The 22,700-nt window shown below is 40.3% G+C and overlaps 2 protein-coding genes across 4 annotated transcripts in view; both read left to right on the top strand.

Moving 5' to 3' along the window:
* Window positions 1-22,700, top strand: part of LOC127534042 (SCAN domain-containing protein 3-like) — a 63,205-nt gene that overhangs the window by 21,714 nt on the left and 18,791 nt on the right. The window lies entirely within an intron of this gene.
* zgc:103755 (uncharacterized protein LOC449988 homolog) overlaps window positions 1-22,700 on the top strand; it is a 51,430-nt gene that overhangs the window by 15,446 nt on the left and 13,284 nt on the right. For 2 of the 3 annotated variants that reach the window (XM_022192977.2, XM_051948220.1), the window contains exons 7-10: window positions 6,880-7,128; window positions 16,369-16,504; window positions 17,165-17,296; window positions 20,998-21,093. In XM_022192977.2, the coding sequence (XP_022048669.1) occupies window positions 6,880-7,128; window positions 16,369-16,504; window positions 17,165-17,296; window positions 20,998-21,093 (613 nt within the window). The remainder of the gene's footprint in view (window positions 1-6,879; window positions 7,129-16,368; window positions 16,505-17,164; window positions 17,297-20,997; window positions 21,094-22,700) is intronic. The other variant, XM_022192978.2, reaches the window with a different exon arrangement.

Genomic DNA, 22,700 nt, shown 5'->3' with positions numbered 1-22,700 from the left:
GACTCCACTCGGCTAACCTTTATGTGCATGTTGTAGTAACGGTTACTATAGAGTCCTCTCTCAACCATGTTTAACAGGTAAGCAGTACATTCACAGGTGATTTAGCTCAGACTGAAACACTTGGAGTCAGAAAATGTGCAAAAACAAAGGTTTGAGTTCTTGCTAAGAATTTTTTTTTTATCATTCGATCTTATGTTTGATACACATTAATTTCTTAATTATATAAATAACAGGTGAGTTAATAAAATGTAAACACAATGATAATTGAACAGCTGGTCACTGCTTACATGCATTACCTGCAGATACAAAACAAAGCGTTAAGTTTCCTATCCTTAGTAGTGTTACATTCCCTTGACATCTCTGCATTCTGAATTTGTATTGCTGCTGCACTGTGGGCTTATTTATTTAACTTGGATTAAATCCTGAGCTATCTTTATTACACATGAGAATACTTGTAATTTTAAAAAGGTACAAATGTTTGAGTGCCGGACTGAATACTGTGAAGGGTTTTGAAAGTAGATCTGCATTTTTGTGTTAACAACAAATAAGAAAACTGACTTCTTTTCTTATTCAAACACTGACTGGAGTGGGAGGTGCTATGGGCAATGGTTGGTTGTATGGGGGGTAGGCGTAAATAAGCTTCAGCTTCAGCCTACTCCTTTTTTTGAGCCTGATATGTATTTAAATGTTGTAAATCTTTAAACTGGCTAATGTAAATTGCTCAAAAAATGAAATAAATTAACTAAACTAAACTAAAACACTAAGGTTGAGGTCTGGAATAGTGTGAGTCATGATGTTTTTGTTAAGAAGAAATTATCTTTTGTTTTTAAGATATGAACAAGACATGTTTGAAAGCTTCTGGAGGTCCTGGATTAAATAAGTATAATCATTAAGATCTCACTTTAAGTCACTTAACAGGCTGATAGTATAGTAAATATAGTAATAGCTCTCATTTCTCTACACATATGCAGCTAGACCCCCATTTTTTCTTATTTATTTCCTTGTTTCTACCTATATTCTTATTCCAACCAGTCACTTCAGCACTATTAAATCACCTTATGTAACGCACAATGTAGCTCTCAAAATGATAAAATCACATAGCTTTAAGCTATTCTCTCTGACGTAAAGACTCATTATTTCCTAGCTATTAAACTGGATTTCATTAGGCTGTAGATGTTGACACAGTTTCTGCCCCCTGTATTTGCACACAGACGTTTTCATTCAGAACTTACTTGGAAATAGGAAATGAACTTCCACCGCCCCCCCCCACTGTCATATATCCAAAAAAACCTTCCTTGTGTGATTTAATTTTTACTCTTTTACATGCTCGTTTACTGCTCGACAGAATTACAGCGATTTTGTTTCCTTATGCTCAGTAAAACAGAGTGAATGAATGATAAGAATATTCAAACAACAGCAAAACAAACAAAACAAGAAAAGAATAATAACCCAACACATCCGAAAAGGAGCAGGACAAAGCATAAGCTTTTTTACTTCTACTCCTTCTCTGTCAGTGAGTCCAGTTATTTATGTACGTATTTACAAACACAATAGAAAAGAATAATACTAATAAACAAATATTTAATACTCAGTGATATACTCATGTCAAAGCCCCTCCTTCTCCCTGTCTCTTGTGAAAACCATATTTTTGTACTGCTTTTTAAACTGCTCTTAATCCATTTTAGAAATCCAGTGTTTTTTCGCTACACATACCCTGTTATGCATTCTCTGACTCAGCTGTCAGATGACACCTAAAAAGGCAGCCGTTTGAGACTCCAGACTCCCTGACACATTCTGAGTAGATCTACCACTGGAACATCTGAGTTCTCACTTCATTTCCGGCGTCTGCCTCTCAGCTGCAGTCATTAAACCCTGCTGGCTTTGCCAAAGAGCTCTGATCAGCTGTGAACTGAAACATAGAAGAGTCCAAATAGATGTTATTGTGGCATGAGGACTTCATGATCTCTCGCAGACTGTATGTTTTAATTGTTTATGTCCATTCTTGAACTTGCACGTCATAATGTGTGAATATCTTTAAAGTTAGTTTTTTTTGTTTGCTTATTTCCAGACTCATTAAAGCTGTTTGTACACAGATCTAGTGCCTGTTCTCCGTGTGCACTAATTTTCCCACTGGAGGTCACCAAAGCACTATGCTCCTATAATCCAATCATTTCCTTACTGAGGAGTGCAGAGACTCTGTTTTTTTTTTTTTTAATTCATGTGAATGCAAAGCTCGGAGAATCTGAGGACACTGGTTGGCATTAACCAGCTTGACTTCTTCAACCCTATTATTTCAAGGTTTTCTGAGTTAGAGACGAGGGTGTTTGGTTGTTATCTTGCCAAACAAAAGTTGAACCACAGCTGACCAGAGATTATTTTCTGTCTGCTTTATTGTTTATGGTTTGCCAGTACTGTTGATAGTAAGGCCGAAAGATATGTTACGTCTGATTTCAAATGTTTTGATATTGCCATTTTCTTTTTGCTCCAAGTGCAGTCATAATCATAAAATCATCATTTGTAAAGACCTATATGTTTACTGTGACCCAACCTATTTTATATGATGTGTACTCTCCTCTGCTGAATGCATCAAATGGATGACATTAAGTACACTCATTTGAGTTTTGCGCAGAAGTAAAGTACAAAATGTACAGCACAGACAAAGAAAAGCAACATTCGCTTTCTGATTCCAGGAACATGTAATAAATGTGTCTGCCTGTAATTTAGTAGACAATATATACCAGGAGTTGATACGTGACGTTCTTGATTTCTCTCCCTGCCAAGTTGTGTTGTTTGCATTTGAGAAATGGTGGTGTGTTCTAAAGCTCGATACCACAGCCAAGAAATTCAGTTTCCTTTTTGAGTAAAGGTCAGACTTGGAAGTGGTTTAATTTGATATTTCTCTTCCCTGGCCCTGCAGAGATTCATCACAACAAACCTTAAATTTGAGCAGTGGAAAGTTTTAAAAGGATGGAAAAATAAAAATGTTGCTGGCCTTTCATGCTTCCCTTCCCACATATCTTATGGATTAATAGCTGTGGCAACTCATCAGACTTGCCATTAGTAGCAACTTGCTGTGGCGGTCTGCTTACCTAATTTCTTTCAGTGTCAGATTTGGAGTGAGCCGCTGTTGCAAGTCTGTTTGGGTATAAGCAGGATTTTTGGTGGATAGAATGATATCATCCAGAGCGCATTTGACTGGCGGGGGCATACGACTCATGGAGCTTTAGCTGTAGAGAATTAACAAGATGTTATACTAACTAATTATACACTAGTAAACCTTATAGTTATATCGAACACTTTTTGAAAGTAGTAGCGTCTTGATTCCATTTATGTACATGATTGTTTGTCTCCAGAATACACACACATTGACTAGTTTGTTTTTAATTTGCGATTTCTACTTTAGTGCAACAGTTTATGTTGTTTTCAGCTGCAGTACACTGATTTTCCAAGTACTGCACGCTATTTATAGTGGATAAACATAGCAGCACCTTGAAGTGACAACAGTACAGCAGTAAGCCTCAGAACAGTCCACTGAATTTAGTCAACTTTTTGGCATTGCATTGACAACAACTGAACATTGTAATTTAGCTAATTGTTGCGGACACAGTGTGTCTCTGTGTGTCTGATATGTAGCTGGGAAAGCTGTTTGCCTCAGTTCAGCAGCTTAGTGTGTGACAGTGTTTAATGAATGGTTCACTGGGAGAGTTTGGCATGGTATTCCTTTAGGGCGCTTAAATAAAACACTGGAACTGTCTGTAGATGATTAGGATATTCTGCCAATCCATAGCATACATGGAGAAGACTGATCTGTGTAAAAAGCATTAAGCATTGCCCAGTTTGATTCCTCTCTTGAAAATATAGAAAATCATCATTGAACTGATCATTTTTTTCTTGACTCATTCCTGTGATATATCGTCACAACCTGTGTATTTGGCAGATTGGTGCTGTGCACATTTGCTCAGCGAGAGGACATGAGAGCGACTGGTTTCAGCAATTGCAGGCGAGCTCCTTTTTGATATTTATCAAAGACCACTTGTATTACTGCTGGAGGGGTTGGTGAATATGAGCGAACCCCAATTACTCCAGTGCAGTCGTGCTAGATGAGCTCCCCTCATTGTCTCCTCCCACCTCCACCGATACTTAAGCTTTCTGATTTTTCCTAAGCTCTTGCTGACTGTGGTTTCTTTGAGCCACTAGACTAAATGTTCATGTTGTGTGGCTGATCGTCAGCCTCTTTGAAACACATGAATGGGGATTTTGTTCTGAGAGCAGAAATAAGATTAAAGATTCTGTTAAGCCCAGCATCCTCATGCAGTAATAAATAATGATAACCTTTTTGGAGATGGGCACAAAAATTTGAGTGTTTCTTTTTAATGTCCAGCAGTCTGTCCTTAACAATGCTGATACTGTGCTTGATTTGATCAGTTTTGATCTTTACTGTGAGAACTGGCAAGCTGTTGCACTATTCTTCTTCGATAGATGGAGAAAGAATAGTTTTTCATACCAGCTAAATATATATATATATATATATATATATATATATATATATATATATATATATATACCAGATAACTCTTCAGCACTCCTCTCACTCTCTCTAAATGTAAACATCTAACCCACAGGAGTTGTTGTTCTTAACTGGTAGGTCAAACACAGTCAAAAACACATTCCCTGTTACCACTGTGTGTACGGCTGCATCCTTTATCAACTTCCTCTTGCAACTTATAGATTCTGTCTTGAATTAAGCAATTAATTTAAACACAACACACTTGTGCTCCAAACAAGAAAGATTCACACTCAGTGAAGGACCTAGGATCCCTGACCCATCACTATACACATCAGGGAGCAGTGATTCCTAACACATCTCTGGTGGAAACCTTCCTTCTACGGTGTTTCTCCTATTTAGTCCCACAACACCTTCAGGTAGCAAGGCGGTGAACTCTGGCATCCCAGATTCCCCCATCATAGTGCCAGTTCACTCTGCTCCTACACAATCCAAACAGTTTTGGAGATGCTCCAGGTATTGACCAGTGCCGATGCTACCAGTTAGCTAGTGCAAGATGCTGAATACCTAGTGCCAACTGCAAAAAAGTGACAAAGAAACTATACATATAGACTCTTCAAACCTGCTAATGCTAGCTGCAAGACTACTACAATGTTCAAAGCAAACTTAACACTGACAAAGAAACTATACAAGCCAGCTCGCCAAATTATGTAGCTATTGCTACATGTTAATTTGACATGCTAATTGCTAAAATACTTCACTATTTCAGCCAAGCTCACCACAGTTTACCAAGTAGTATATTCTCATGCACGTACGCTCTTGGTCCAATGAATATTCCACTACCTTTTCCTTGATTCATTTGCAGCTCAGATGCTTGCTGGTGCAGTGGTTAGCGTTGTCACACCACAGCAAGAACGTTGGGGGTTTGAACTTGGCGATTGGCTGGGGAATATCTGTGTGGAGTTTGCATGTTCTCCCTGTCCCTGTGTTGGCTTTCTTCCTGGACTCTGGGCTTCTTTCCACAGCCCAGTGACATGCATGGTGGGTTAATTGATGATTCTAAATTGTGAGCCTGCCTGGTTGTCTGTCTCCTTGTGTTAGCCTAGTGATGGACTGGCGATCTGTCCAGGAGGGATAGGATCTAGCCATCCATGACCCCCTCCAGCATACAGTGGGCATAGCTAATGGATGAGTGGATGGATGGTTGACAACGCACTGTCAAGTTTACATTCACTGTCCTTGTCAGAAAGAATGGAACCTTTCTACATGGGGACATTGCTTGAAATTTGAGTAAACATCGTGTACACGTTGCTGATACAGTCACTGGTTGCTATGCCACCTCTTTTTCCTTATTGGCAGAAAACTGCTGGCCTGTTCCTTTTTTTACCTTTCCTTTACTTCTTCCCGTCTTCCTTACCCAGCTATTGGTGCTGATACAGATACAAGCTTCAATGTTAAAATTCAGTTCAGTCCTTAGCAGGAGCAGCTTGTCTAGCTTCGATAGATATTCCTGGTACCACTGTTCAGAAAATGCAAATGTTCTGCTTTCAGATGACTATCCTTCCTACACAGAAATGTGACTTTTGGCCTTTTACTTATTGCGATTGCATTGTAATTCATGAGTTCTCTTAGAAATGATTCTGTTAGTAGCAAGTTGCTGTGTTGAATTATTTTATTGTACCTGTGTCAGATATGAACTCGGCTCTATATAGGAATATTTAAAACTTTCTTGGTGTGTAGACTGAGGTAACAAGAATGTTAGCAGTTCGCTGACTTTGGGAAGAAGCTATTTGGTAATTTGAGTCTTTGTGTTTTGTGTATTAAATGTGTGTGATCTGATTCATCAGTGTTGTTCAGTTAGTTTTGTGCCCTGTTTGTATAAGTTTCTGTTACCTGTGGTGGGTGTTGCTTGGGAGTATAGCTGTTTTGTTTGTGTTTAGCTAGATTTAGATACTGTGTTAGCCTTCCTTTGGTATTTTGTTCTTTGATTTGGCAACACCCACCAGAATAATTTTCTTTGTTTGATCACTGTGCTGTTAAATTTGCTACTGGGCAATAAATTCCTTTACCTGAACCAAATAACATCTGCTTATTCGTTACATCCAGCCAACCCCAGAGGTTGGATCATAACAGTGTATGAATTTGAAATCAAGATAAATTAAGATTACATGAGCTATCCTCTTATATGATCGTTTCCTCAGTAACAGCAGCAGTTCGATAGCTTACCAGCTCGTACATGCATGTTTTTCATCGTCATGTTTACAAGGCATCTCCTTGGCATGCTTGAAAATACGTTTGTCTATTAAATGGAAATTCACTCTGATTCATCAGTTCATCATTTCTTGTCTGTGTTTTTCCCCTGTTTCCTCCTGTAGAATGAAAAAGGGCAGTGTCCAGCAGACGTGGTTCCTGACCCCCTCGACATGCCCTTGGAGATGGCAGATGCAGCTGCCATGGCTAAAGAGCTCCGGACTTTGCTGAGACAAGCTTTACCCAGACCCAGCTCCCCTCTGCCCCTGACTCTGCAGGCCCAGTCCCTTCCTGGTCTCTCTGATAAGGCCAGGATACAGCTGGCCTCCATGGGAATTCGGCTGGGTGACCGTGTGGTGATAGCCGGACAGAAGGTGTGTTGCATGTCGCTGAGAAAGCGCAGGAGCAATGATCGTCACTATTCTTTCAGATGTAGCATTTTCAGCCTTTTGTAGAGTTGTGCCGAGATGTTTCTGAGTAAATAAAACTTTATCCCGTGTCATATTTAAAAATCATACAGTGGAAGGAAGCATCGCAACCCTCTAATTAGGACTCAATAATTAGTTGAATTCAAATGAGCAAACATTTAGAAAGACATCGTGCCCTAGCAGCAGACAGTCGGTCTGTAGTACTGGAATATATATAACTAACTTTGAGTCAGGGGTTAAATTCAGCCAACTCAGATGGACCAGGCTGTACAGCTCCAGACAAAACAAATGCCACCACATCCTTTTCCTATAATGTAAAACACATTAACTCATAATGAGACAATTAGCTGAAATACCAGTAAATGTATTTGGATGCTTTCTGTATAATTGTTATGGTTGCAATGATGCATTTTGTTTGGTTTTGTTTCTGACTATACTACTTTCATAATAGTTATAGTGTGCCCCTAAAGATGCTGTGCTCTGTAAATGGTACAGTAACTGCAATCTGTTGCTGATAATGACAGGTTCACAGTTGTAGTTGTTTTTTGCACATTTGGGAAGAAATTCTGAGGAAAATAAGATGCCATAATTCACAAATGATAATGAAAGAGTAGAAACATATTTAAGGCCTTTGATTGCCTGCTGAAAAATAACATTTTGAATATGCCAACTGTTTGATATTTGTAGTTTTCCTCCCACTCACTACCAGCAAAACTATCTGCAGAGTCCAACAGGAAGAACTGGATATGCAGTATTTAGTATTTTCTTCTACCACATGTTCACACAGCATAGAAGTAGCAGGAAAAATAGGCTTTATCTTCTGGTAATCCCAATTAACACAGTCGTCAGTGTCCAGCAGTTACTATTGCATGAGTCTGACAACAGCCTCACACAAACCTTACACAGTGATGCCACCTTTAGTTTTCCACATTTAAGTATGGTGATCTTTGCCTTCAGCCCTCCAGTCCACTCTGTACAGGAGCCACATTGTGACACTAACATGATCTCCCATCAGCTTCCCCTCACACTGTGTGATGATCCTGTAGTTACTGAAGTGTTTACATTGTTTTTCTCTGTGCATTAGAACAGAGTCATTACAGGAGAAAGGCCAGACAAATGCACACACAGCACAAATATAAGCACACCAAGCACCTTATTACGAACACCTTTTGTAATAACAAATGTAAGACCCAATTTGTAATAAACCTGAAGGATTGTTGAACTTCAGTCATCATGTCAGCCACACACTGTTCTCTCACAACAGCCACTGGAATATATGTTGGAGTAGCAGCTGCGTTTGGATCATCACAGTTCCTGTATGCCTGCTTTTTCATGTAACTATCTAAAAAGCGATACGACTGAGCAGCCTTGGTGGAGTACTGCACTCTCTGATTGCTTTTCTTCACTTTTGTTACCCCGAATTTCTGCTTTAGGACCTGGGTTTTCAGTACAGTCTTTCTAAAAAAATTTTAAGTTATTTTTTTGGCCTTATTTGATAAGGCGCAGTGAGAGACAGACAGGAAGCGGGGCAGAAAAGTGTGGGGAAGACGTGCAGCAAAGGGCTGTGAGCAGGAATTGAGCCCAGGTCGCTGCGTCGGAGACCAGCACCTGTACATGGTTCACCTGCTTAACCCATTGAGCTATATGGGTGCCCTGTTTTTTAAAATTTTCACAACAGGAAAATGCTCTGCTTGTCAGCCCAAAATAGTGCAGTTATTGAGAGGTGATGCAGTTTGGAATTTTTTGATATTACCCAGGGTTATACTCACTTCTGTTGTATACTGCATTTTACCCTTACTTATTAACCAGTGCAGAAAATAAATTCAGTCAAGCAATAATAACAGATAATAGTTAAAGGCATTTCTTTTACAGTCAGCTCACATCAGAGCCAAACAGTGGTGCAGTAGGTTATCCTTACCAAAGACAAAGGCTTCTATTTCCTACAATTATTCCAACCATCAACCAAGAAAATATCATTTCCAGTTGCTAAGCAACACCCTTTTGGCATCTTTCCAGAAGTGAGTGTTATGTCAGTCAGTTTTTTTTTTCTGGCATATCATCATCTATCTGGGCATGTTCAAGTTCAACTAACTCCAGTCAATCTACTGCTAAATGTCTGGGACCAGTACTAAAAGTTAAAAAAATGATTATGCTCATCCCCTGGGCCTGTGGGTCATAAACACTTACTATTGTTTGACTCTTGCACAATTAATTTTATACAAAGCTGGCATGGTAAATTAAGTTATGTTAGCTGAATCTTTTATAGTAGTGAAAATGTGTAATTAGCACAAATAAGTAATTATAACCTTTATTTAGTATTCTTTATTGCAAACAGTCTACTCTTTTGGCTACAAGTTATTAAAGGGGTCAGTTTGGCTTTTGCTGCTGGTAGCGGACAATCTGTTCAGCAACATTTTTTTTTTTTGCCAAATTGCTGCTTCAAATAAATTCTTCCATATTTTTGATCAACCTGACCACCCAACTTTACTGTGGCATGTGTAATCATTTTGAAAGGAAACACGTTTTAGAAGTGGAGTTTGAATAAAATATATTTTTCATACTATATTGATGGCACAGTTGAGCTTTGACAGTTTGTTACACGGTGCCTCTTCTCCCAAACTGAAGAAGAACTCCAGAAACTTGTACTTTTTATTTGTACTTTATGTTTGAATTGTGTGTGCCTTTAGTCATAAGACTACAGTACAGGCGCACTCCATCTTGAACTGAATCTACTGTACTGTGACCTAACAAAGCAGGTAAAAGAGACATCCAGTACTGTGCCGTTGGCAAAATATCGTCAGACTCTTTTATGGCAGTCAAAGGTACTTCAACATCACTAATACTGAGAACTGTCTTTTTTTTTTCATTTTTCCTCTCTAGAGACAAATTTATGGCAGTTATAGCTCTGTTTTGTACTTCTGGTACTAGCATCAGTTGTCACATAATGGTACATTTGCTGAAGTGTAGTGTGCTACAGGTGCATGGTACCTACCAGAATAATAAAGAATGACAAATAATGATAGAGATTTTAATCCTTAGTGGTGGGATACCCCCTTTTTTTCTATAGCAGTCACGGTCTGTTTGTGCTTGAAGACATGAACTTGTAGTTGACATTGTGATTCATGATTTCAAAGTCTCAAGTTGATGTTGTATTTAGTTAATTCTTGTCATCTATTGCAGGGGTTCCCAATCTTTTCAGGCCGCGACCCCCAAAATAGGATCATAGGAGACCCGCGACCCCCCCTTTCCCCCACATGTCCAAAAGTAAAAAAGAAACTGTTAAATGTGGATTAGCAGTGTTACGGGTAAACATTTGTCAGTCTAAAACAGCACAGCAGTGCGACGGATTATTCAAAGTTATGAGCAGTGCTGCACAACAATTACTGCGTGTTTGAAGAACTCACCTAATGCGATGGGTGGGCAATATGCACTGAGCAAAGAAGATCCAGTCTCGGTTTGATTTTGGAGACGGCAATTCGGAGATCGTCCTCCACATTAAGTCGAGATCTGTGCTTGTTCTTGATGTAAGTCAGTGCAGAGAAAGTTTTTTCGCATAAGTACGTAGAGCCAAATGGCATCAGTGTGTTCAATGCTGCTGCAGACAGCTGCGGGTACTCCTTCCTCACCGAAATCCAAAACTCATCCAGGCTCTTGGCATCAAAAAGCGCTCTCAGGGTTCGGTCAGATGAAAGTTCAATCAGCGCATCCTCAAAGTCAGATGTCAAATGATTTGTTTTTGCAGTGAACGGGGATCGGATCCAATCATGCCTTTCAGGAGCAGTTTCTTCTGGGAAATACTTTTTAAAATGATCCACAAGAGACTGAAGGTGATCCGCTACAGACGCCCTTACAATGTTCACACTCAAAGCATTTTCTTCAATAAAATCATCCAGCTCAGTAAACATGTCCATATGTCCAGCTTCAGCGCGCTCTCTCCAGCGCTCCAGTTTACGCACAAATGCTTGCACTTTGTCATTGAGGGTCAAAATGCTTGTGTTTTCACCTTGCAGTGACATATTCAACCCATTCAGTTTGCCAAAAACAGATGATAAATACACCAGCCTTGCTACCCAGTCAGGATCAGAGAGGTGTTCTGCGAGAGGTGATCTTTGGTCGGCGAGGAAGATGCGCACCTCTTCCCTCAGCTCACACAAGCGGCTCAGTACATTTCCCCGGGAAAGCCATCTCACCTCTGTGTGCAACAGGAGGCCTTGGTGCTCCGCTCCCATTTCGTTACAGAGGGTTGCAAACAGTCTGGTGTTAAGCGGACGTGATTTTATATAATTCACGATTTTCACTGCTGTGTCAAGGACGTGCTTTAACTCTGCACTCAGTGATTTACATGCAAGGGCTTCTCTGTGTATAATGCAGTGGGTAAAGCAGACGTGAGGGGCAACTTGCTGGACTCGTGCTCTCAACCCCTTCTTTTTCCCCAGCATTGCCCCTGCTCCATCTGTGCACACTGATAAGCACTCACTCCAGGACATACCTTCTTCTTTTAGCTTGCTGTCCAGTTTGTTAAAAATGTCCTCGCCTGTACACGCTCCTTCCAGCGGCGTGCAAAAGAGCATTTCTTCATTAAGCTTCTCTTTAAAAACGTATCTCACAAAAACAAGAAGCTGGGCACAATGCGAAACGTCAGTTGACTCGTCCAGTTGTAAAGTATACTTTCCTTCTTTCACTGCATCAATGAGCTGAGTCTTGATGTCCTGTGCCATCTCACTGATGCGGCGGGATACTGTCCCATCTGACAGCGGGACTTGTGTCAGCTCAGCGGCGGCTTTATCCCCGTGCATGACTCGACTCATCGCCACCGCGGCGGGTTTGATCAAACTTTCTCCAATTGTGTGAGGCTTTTTTGCTTGAGCAATTAAATATGCCACTTCATATGAAGCCCTCTGAGCTTTGGCAGGGATTGTAGTTTGTTTAGTTAGGACCCTCTTTTGCCCTCTTAGTTCTCCCTCCTTTCGGCGAAAAAACTCTGCTGGTTTTGACACAAGTGAAGGATGTTTAGTCGTCAGGTGTCTCAACATTTTCACCGGTTTAAGGCTCTCGTGAGCAAGGACCTCCGAGCACACTACACACTGTGGGTGTTGTATACCATTTACAACGTGACACACGAATCCATACTTAATAAATTCATCCCTGTATTTTCTTGATTTGGATGAAGAAGTGTCCGATTTGTGGGCTTGGCGGGCTCCCACCTTAGCCGCTGCCGGGCGATGCTCTGGCGGTTCTGTGTCGCAGTCCTCCGCAGACTTCTCTGGTGTTCCCACGGTGCTTCCTGCTCTGTCATCAGGCCTTGCCGCTTGCAAATCTGGCTTTTCAACTTCACTCTGTTTTTGAGTTGTGGATATTAGCCACCGTTTCATTTTGATAAAGGTCTTAATCGCAACTTCAGAAAGCTAGCTCTAGCATTAAGATTAAAACGAAGGGCACGTATGCTGCGTCATAGACGTAAACTTCATTTGTAATTGACGTAATGTTAAAATAATAATAACAAAAAAAAAACTTTTTTTTCATATAGTTATTTTACTATTTTAAACAGATATTTCAGCAACAAAAAATATATAAAATAAAAATGTAAAGGCCCTCTCGAAAATTTTTTTTCTTTTTTTTTTCTTTTGCTGTTCTGGAAATCATCTCGCGACCCCCACGGAGGGGTACCGCGACCCCCGGGGGGTCGGGACCCCCACTTTGGGAACCACTGATCTATTGCACCGTATCCATGCACTCTTTACAATAGTACCCCAGTGATTGGTTGAAAGTAGTGAAATTTACACAGCTGTTTTGCAGTGACAGCTTTACCCTTTATCTAATTTGTGGAGTTCATTTGGAAAGTCTGTTTATTTATACAGACTTAAAACAGACTTAAAGCTCAGCATTAAAACTTAGAAATTTGTCTCAAGGGGCTTACAGTCTGGATTACAGCATACAGTACCCTGTGTCTTTAGATTTTCCCATATTCCCTTAATGAGGGACAAAATATGAGTGTGCTCTTATTCCCTCGGCCTTAATGCAAAACAAATTTTGTACAGTTACAATGGCACTGAAAAACACTGTTTTGTTTTTCTAGACTCCTTAAATATCAAAATAGCTTTGTAATTATTGTAAAATAACCCCCCTTTTGTGACCAACTGGTTCTGAAAATTTAACTTATTAGATCATGGGTTTCTACTCTTCAGTCTTAGGAGTTTTTTCATTTGAATGGAGTCTTAAAACGGTTCAATAAAAGAGATAATATGGTAAAAACGATGAGTGTTATTAACATTTAAATGCGTATAAAGGAGAACCGAATTTTAAAATAATTCACAAACCAGCTTTTCAGGCGAGTCTTTCCTGGCTGAGAGATGTCTGAATTTGATCCATCTGTCTGTCAAGGTAAACACTGGCTTTAAGGATTTTTAGATTTACTGTGCAAATGTGTAGCTTGGAGATGAATCGAACTCAGAGTGTGGGACGATAGTTAACTGATAACACAAATGATTTTGCTGGTTTTAGTACAAAGGGATAGAGGTAGTGTGTTTAGCTTTGGTTCAGCGTGCTGGTGAGCCTTGCACAGTGGTTCATTGTGAAGGAATGCTTCATAGTGGAAAGAAATTGATAGCAGCAGACGCACATACAGTGATGGAAAAACGTTTTTGGACACCCTAAAAATTTTAGACAATCTCAGATATTCCCATGAAATATTTGTGAAAAAAATATGTTTGTGTTTCAAAAGGTGTGACCGCATTAGACAGACACAACCACTGCAAATAATATTTTTTTGTTTATTGTTTACAAGAAAAACTAAATTCTTGACAGTTTTGATATGTGAGTTCTCGACATTGTCGGCATCAAAGTCAACAAATAACAGAACATGTTCAAAACTGAACAAAAAATAAATAAACCATCGCATCATCAAATTAATATTTAGTAGTTCTGCTATTAGCAGCAGTAGAGCTCTAATCCTGACTGGCTTGTTCCCTGTGAGCCTTTCACACTGTTGAGGGGGAATCTTGTCCCATTCTTCTTGAATTACTGCTTTTAATTCTTCAAAATTCTTCGGTTTACTCTTTGAAACAGATCTTTTGATAGTCCACCACAGATTCTCAGTGGGGCTCATGTCTGGGGATTGATCTGACCACTCAGACCTGGACACTGAGCTCCTGTAGCCAAGTTCTTCTGGCTGTGTTCAAGGGGCATTATCTGGTAGAAACATCCAGTTTGACCTTGACGGAACAGAGCACGTGCAGAAGGGAGCATGTGGGTTTGGAGAATGGCACAATATTAAGCAGAGTTCAATGTGAGATAACCAACACCAACAGCTTTCATGCATCCACAAACCATGATACTGCCTCCACCATGCTTGACAGTAGGTGTGTCCATGCTGGAGATAATGCTTCTCCTGGCCGTCTGCATACTCTCACATTAGCAGGAGGAAGATAAAGCTGGAAACTGGACTTATCTGACTACAGAATTTTCTTCCAATTCCTGGCTGTCCGGTTCTTGTGTGCTTGGGTCCAACGACGCCGGGACTTGCCGAATTGATATTGAAACAACACATCATCAGTAGGGCAAAGCTAACCTGTCTCATTATGGTCTAAACCCAGTTCACGCTTCCTATTAGTGGGTGACCAATCCAACGCTTGGTGAATTCTGCTTCACAATGATAGGAAGAGCTGACATTGAAGGATCAAAAAGCGACATCGCTATGAACACTTCGCTGCCAAAAGCCCGTTAACCCTGTAGTAACGTCTCTGACATCTCCTGTTTAAAAAATAAAAAGTCCTTCTTGACAGCCTTGTAGGACCCTAAGCCATGATCTAAACGTCGGCCATGTAAAGTGCAGGTGGAACACTGGACACACATTTGGTTTGACCACTGCTGCTGAAGCTCCTGTGATGTCCTTTGGTGGTTTTCCTGCACATATGGATCAGGATGCGTTCTTGGACGCCCAGATCTTGGTTTGTCTTCCAAGCTGTTGGTTCGTCTGTATTTCTGCAGTTTATCCAACTGCTGAAGGACTGCATCTGCACTTCCTGACTATCTGGCAGCAGCTGTACCCTTCCTGGCTGAGAGTCTGTATCTTCAGGTGTTTCTCCTGCGTTAGGTTCCTTGTTTTCACCATTTTTGTACCTAAAGAACTTTCAAATGTGCTGGTTTTTATATAGACACGAAGGAAGGCAACAAAAATTGCGTCTTTTAATAAAAGGCACGACCTTCGCTAGTGGATCACTGATACCAAAATTACCAATACTCAAAATTTCTTATGCATTTTTATGGAACCAATCAATTGTAAGTTTTTAATGGCTTTTTTAAGGATTTGTTTAGTATTTTGGCTGCACCTGAACTAAAAGAAATTGTACTTGAAAACCTAAGAGTGATTCTTAATGCAGTATTTCACAAATACATGGGGTGTCCGAAAACCTTTTTCCACCACTGTACATACACATCTGCCTTTCGTATAGAAAATAAGTAGCATTGTCAACTGAAATTATAAAGAAGCAGAGTGTGCTCTAGAACACAATTATCTGTTGACTGTTATATTTTCATCTCAAGCGTTTGTCCTACGTGTCTTAATGGACATAGAGCCATCGTTTGTGCACACAGATGACAAAAAACCCCACACTGACCACAATCAGAAGGCCCTTGTCATGTAATTGAGGCCCTTAAAATCCCCCCTACACAGAAATAATTGTTTCATGTGATTGCAGTCTATGATGTGTGCTGCATTGTGTGCTTTGCTTGGAGACCATACCAGGCCAGCCTGTGTCTCTGTTTGCTTAGATCTAAACTGAGACATGGGTTGGCATAAGGAAATACAAATTCCCACCCAGCCAGACATTTTCTCTAAAAGAATGAGTCATTAATCGTATTTTGTGCCACACTGAGAGGAGAACCATTGTGTGTCACATTGTAGAGCTTGGCTAATCAAAATTTGTATCTTCCTTCCGCTTCCTAGCTCATTTTCAGGCTTTGTTTTGTTTGTCTCTGCTGCTACTTTAATGGAAACACTTTTTCAAGACTCATAGATGGACTTATTAAAATGCTGCTGAATTTCTGATTGGGGTTCTGCTCTTGATACAGTGTATGACATGAAGATGAAGTTGCTTCACACAGAGCTTTGCATGCTGACCAGTTCTTTTGCTGGATGCTTAGTTTTTGTATTTTGACTTTCTGTGGTGCATAAATGTGCGTCTGCAGGTTGGAACCCTGCGATTCTGTGGCAGTACTGAGTTCTCTGGAGGACTTTGGGCTGGAGTGGAGCTGGACAAACCAGAAGGAAAGAATGATGGCTCGGTAGCAGGGGTTCAATATTTCACCTGTCGAATCAAACATGGTAGGTCATGCCACAGTGCTTAAAGAGCAAACACGTTGCCTAAACCCCCACCTGTTCCCTCGATGAATTACTCTGCCAATCGTCACATAACTCCGCAGTTATGTGACGATTGGTGTTGGTTGGTTGGTCTGTCTGTTAGCAACATTATTTAAAAAAACAGACTAATTGATTTCGATGAAATTTTCAGGGAAGGTCAGAAATAACACTATGACCTGTTGCTTAGATTTTGGCAGTAATGCGGTTTATAGTCTGGATCCACGAATTTGTTAAAGATTTCTGTATCATTGCGGCTCACCGTCACTGTAACTGAGACTACAACAGCATCAGCTGCTACAAATTGTTTAAAGATTTTATCGATTGGAAATCATGTAACGACTGAGCAGCCTTGGCGGAGTACTGTGCTCTCTGAGTGCTTTTCTTGCTTAAAAACTGTCATTGATTTGAAGGAATTCATGGTCCATTCACTTTTTGAGTGGTATTTTATCTAACCCAAGAACATTACCTTTGCCCTTTGTCAGTAATTTCCATGTTTCCTGAAATGTGTGTTGTACTGGGGTTTTTTTGTTTGTTTTTTTTAAAGTTTTCCTATGCATTTCTGTATGTCTTGGTGTCACCTATGGTCTCCTGACTTCTGCTTTTTTCAATGTCTTTTTTTCGCAGGCATTTTTGCTCCCCTGTCCAAGATAAGCAAACCTTCAGAAAGGCTTAAAACCAGCACCACAAAGACGTCTACACCCATCCGCCCCCCTCGACGCGTTGACTTGTCCCGCATCACTTCCAAGATTAACACGGGTAAAGAGCAAGTGGTTCCTGTCCTATTGCTTAGTCAGAACATGGATTTAATGTGTGGGTATTCTGTCAAGTCCTACAAAGCATTCATGTGATGCATCTGACAAACACTACAACGACTGTCTGTTCAGAGAGCTATGGCTAGTTGAACACTGGACCATCAGGCTCTGCTCTTATAACTGAAGCTGTGCTGCTGTCCTGTCAGGTTCACTGAAGATTGTCACAAGGTGAGGCTCAAAAGTATTTGGGAGACTAGCTTGCAAAAATTTAAGACTTAAATTTATCAATTCACAACAAACTGCACACAGTTAATATAAATTGACAGTAATTTGTAGAAGTATGAACGTTGGTGAATGCAGAAGAAAAAGATGTCACAGGTAATCTCATGTCCAAGCCCCTGGAGCAGACCAGGGATGCTTTGTCTACAACCTTTGTCTAAAACCTAAAACCTACTAAATTGTAAGAAATAAGCTACAATCCAGTTCTTGACACGGGATAAACAGAATGCAGTGTGAGTAGATTGTTCACTTTGTGTGGTATGGTACTTTTGAAACGGCGTAACAAGATGTTGTGTTGCTGAATGTGTCCTAGAGCTGGTATGTACAGAGAGAAGAAATTTGCAGCATGAGCAGATATCCAGATAAGAGGATCGCTCAAGTGCAACTCCAGTAATTCCTGCCAATTTCTGAAGTCTTTTAATCACATTTTTGTGCTCTGTGGTGTCAAAGACTACACTGAAGTTTGCCAGCATTAAGACAGAGCAGTATTCAGATCCTTCAGCCAGTAGTAAGTCAGCTGTCAGATCAGGGAGGCCCGTTTCTGTAGTGTGTAGCTTTGAAAAAAACACCCTGGACTCTTTCTAATTTTTTTTAGAATGTATTACAACTTGGAAATAGGCCTACAGTTTCGCACTTTACCCAGATCCGATTTTTGCTTTGTTTGAGCACATTCCATCTTAAAAGTAAGCAACCGAGGAGAGTCTTAAAACATTACAGCCCAGTCCTCTAAACCAGTGGTTCTCAACCCTGTTCCTCAGGACCCCATGTCCTGCATGTTTTAGATGCTTCCCTGCTCCAACACACCTGATTCAAATGATCAGCTCGTCATCAGGCTTCTGCAGAGGCTTGATGACGAGCTGATCATTTGAATCAGGTGTGTTAGAGCAGGGAAGCATCTAAAACATGCAGGACATGGGGTCCTGAGGAACAGGGTTGAGAACCACTGCTCTAAACATCACCTAATGTAATTTGTACTCCGTTGTTTAAACTTAATGTGCTTTTGGTGCCCAGTTGATGGTAACGGGTCATCCCTGCCTGTGTAATGTAAATGTCCTAGAAGCTTTGATTATTAATTGCCAAGCTGTTGTTTCGGCACTATTGATCTCATAAATAACAAAGTCACATTTGCAGTACCTGCTAATCAAATACCTGTGTATGTTTAGTGTATAGTCATTGCTGCTGTCATAGTGGTATTTTGTGTGGGAACACAGTTATTCTAGATGTTAAAATGGATGCCCGTACTGACAATTTTCATTCTGTCACAGCAGGCTTTCAGCCTACTATGGAGTGAGGTTATTCCAGTGTTCAGATGAATCCATCAGGTGGAGTCGTGACTCCAGCTTTTGTGCTAAAACGAGGCTCTCTAAAGTTTCCTATCTTGTATGAGCTATGTCACTGCATAGCAGAATTTATTGCACCTGTACTTTCATATTAATCTTTCTTGAATACTTTGAAAAGTGTATTCTGAACCAGTGCCAACAGACAATGAATAAATTAGACTGCTGACAAGACCTTGCTCTCTCAGTCCTTGGATGCTCATATCCTCAGCTCCTGACTAATGATAGCTACAGTCCAGTCACCTCAGAACACTGTACAAACCTTGTCTTGGTATGTTTTTGTGGTTCTTGCCACTTTTATCTTCATTGTGGTGGTGATATATTCAGAGGTTTTGAAGGCCAATTGATCTGGGCGTTACTGGAATAGTGGACCTGAGGAAGGCCTGTGGAATTCAGTGATTGATAGTCCAATTAAGCAGGGTTTAATAACTAGGGCATAGACAGGCGGAATAACCTGGCAGCCATTCATCACAAGGTGTGTGTGCATTTATGCAATGCATGTGAGAGCATGTGTGTCTGCACTTCTATACAACCCAAGAACTAGACAAATTTATGACCAAACACCTTTTCAGGGCTTTTGTGAGCCTTGGACAGCCCAGACTCTGAGACACCTGTGTTTTACTGTCCCATTGGATCAGCAGCGCAGACAGCTTGCTTGTGTTTATCTATAGATTTGATGGGTCATTGTGGAACTGCCTCGTCTCACTAACCAGGGGAGACAGAGACAGCAGAATGCCAGGCTGGCCCCTATTAGTGTGTGTCAACTGTAACTCGGGCCTCAAAGGACGGTGGGAACAGACAGCCTCACAAAGCACCACTGCTTGATTCATGAAGCCTCAGTGTGTGCTGCAGTCTGCCACTTGAACTGAACGTCAGTCTGTGGAAGGGATAGATAGAGCCAGGAGGTCCCTGCAAGCTAAAGGTCAAGTGACATAAATGTTTGGTATTCTACGGTAGGATTTAGTCTCCTCTTTGGAGTTCAAAGGAAAGAGACAACTCTGGCTCTGAGGGGAGCGTTTCCAGCTCCCTCTGAATGGGAAGGGAAATGGCAATCGATAAATACCAGGAGGGTTCGAGATTTTTCTAACACCTTTTCAAAGAGCAATATAATAGTTAAACTTAACAGACCTATTAATGGCTTGAGAGTGGTTTTAGACAGTTTATCTGGCAGATTAATGCATGTATTGAATCCTCATTTTTTATGTTTTCTGTAAGACTGCTTAGATATATGGATGTTAATTTTAATACAGATTGAAAAACTGACTCTAAAAGGTTTTTGTCAGTTTAATGGTAGATTTAATATAAGTCATAAGCAATATATACATTGAAATTGTCAAGTTTTGTCACTATAAACTAGTTAAAGAGCACAGTTATGTTTACTTCTGCAAGAAATGTTATTTATCATCGAGTGCTGTTTAAGTCGGTACCAAGATTCCTTTTGAAGTACTTTTGTGTTCTGTCGCTGCGGCTTTTGGGTGCATGTAACTGCTTGTCTCAGCATATTTAAATGTTTTCTTTGTGTGTTTCAGTAATTCTTGTTTCACTGCTTCTCGACAATGTCATGCTTTCCTTTATTTGCATTTCTCCTGCTCTTGTGTTTTATCTTTTTAGTGTAGCTTTTTTGTTTGCCTTTAGCTCTGCCACGCACGCCACACTGTGCATCTTCTTAACTTCCTCATCTGCGATTCTCTTTGTTTCTCCTAACTTGATGGACATAAACTGTCTTTCCACATAACAGATTGACATGTGGATAAGTTTATTTATTTTCTGCTTTAGATGGCTACTTTACATGCAAACCGCTCCATCTATGTTCACATTCTTTTCACGTACATGTTCAGTGTAAAAGCTTTTTATTTGATAATCAAAATGCTCAGGCTGTTCTTAAACAAATGCAGCATGGAACCAACAGAAATTATATTGACAGACTAATAGATCCAGGTAATTTAACCGTTGAAAGGACATAATCTTAATACAATTTTCTAGTTGTCAACATGACTTTCATTTATCAATCTTATAATCTGATGAGTATTGCAGTGTGTGTTAAACAGACGTCACTGTCTCTCTTTTGTGTTTGTGTGTGGGTGGAAAGGTTTATCTCTCTCTGTTAAAAAAACACCTGATACTCAAAAATGCCCTCCTGGTCCCAATCAAGAAACAGAGGGAGACAGCTCAGCCATGAAGACAGGTACTGCATTCATAGTTGAGCTGGTTTTGACAGAATGTGGTGTGGGAATGTGTTTGCACTATTTAGTCTAATCTGCGGTTGTTCATTAAAACTATGAAAATTATTTCAATCCTAGCCGCTCACCTGTGTCTAATTAGTGAGCCTTAATACTTGGATCCAACATCTATGGGCAATTCAAGAACAGCAATGCCTTTTCAAACAAAAAAGTTCAGTACAGTTTTTCATAAATCAAACGGATGCTTTGATAAATTACTGTTACATTAGCCATGCATTTGTTTGAAGCAGAATTGGATGGTAAAAATAGATTGGACTGAGGAATGTCTTTTCAGTGGATGCAAAATATTCAGCAGAATTCCATATGAAGCCAGGTGACACATTTGGTGGCTCCAAAATGATTTCACTGCACCTTGGCATGGATTCTCCAAGCCTCTGGAAGTCTACTGAGGGAATGAGACACGATTATGCAAAATGTTTTCCCTTGTTTGGTGCTTTAAAGTTGGCACGAACTCTTCAGCCCTTAATCTTCCGTAAATATTCCATTGGGTTGAAATCTGGTGACTGTAAAGGCCACAGCATATGATTCACATATTTATATTGAACTATTCTATGACCCCTCATGCCCTATAGATGGGACATCCTGGAAGAGACCACTCCCATTATGATAGAAATGTTTCATTACAGGAGAAAGGTGATTACTCAGAACAATTATGCACTGATTTACAGTCACCAATCTGTCTCAGGGGACAAGTGGATTGAAACTATGCATTCAAAATGCCTGGTAAAACATAACAGAGCCATTGGATCCACTCACTGTAGGGGTCAATGGTTCAGATTTTACTTTTAACTTCTCACTCGTCTGTAGTTTCCTACATTTGCAAGTACAGCCAATGTGCATGAAACCCAAACCACTCTAATCCAGACAGAAAAGATAGAATCAGCAGCCTCAACTGTTATTTCTACCCATTGCTGTCCACTGTTAGGAGCCCATTAGCCAAGGCTTACAACTGAAAACAACTTCTGGCAAAGGCTGAGAACTTTCTTGCCCATCACAGTCTGCGTTTCAATTTGTTTGTTGCTGAATCTTCCCTTTTTCTTAAAGCACTTTGGCGCAGATTTAATCAATTAGCCTCCAAGAGTTGGGCACTTAATGAACTTATGGCCTGTGAAGGTCTGTGAAAGTGAAAAGCTTAATGAGGTCCGCCGTTCAAATAGCTTCTTAAGAGTGAAACTGGGCATCCTCCTGCTCCATCTCATTCCCTCAAGTTGGGAGAGGATCAGCATGTTGGCCTTTAGTTGGACCTCAGTAATGGTACACCTAAAAGGAATGAGCTCAGTTGATTTGTGCTGCCTTAGAATGATGTGACACAGCTGCTTGGATTTCTGAAAAGTATAGCCGTAATTGTCTGGATCCTGATGCTGTAGGCACCGTCACAGAGTGATAAAATGGAAAATGAATAATAGACTTAATTATTTCAATGGCATTACAAGAGTTCCTGATGTTGACCTAAATGGGTGGATGGTGGATTCAGTATTAGGAGGCGAGCCACATGTTTGTTTTTAGCAGAATGGCTAACAGCATTCACAAATGTCCCAGTGAAGCCTGGTGT

This window comes from Acanthochromis polyacanthus, chromosome 1 (assembly GCF_021347895.1).
Source record: "Acanthochromis polyacanthus isolate Apoly-LR-REF ecotype Palm Island chromosome 1, KAUST_Apoly_ChrSc, whole genome shotgun sequence".
Classification (NCBI taxonomy): domain Eukaryota; kingdom Metazoa; phylum Chordata; class Actinopteri; family Pomacentridae; genus Acanthochromis; species Acanthochromis polyacanthus.
The sequence above is the reverse complement of the archived record's forward strand: the minus strand, read 5'-3'. Positions and strand labels throughout refer to the sequence as shown.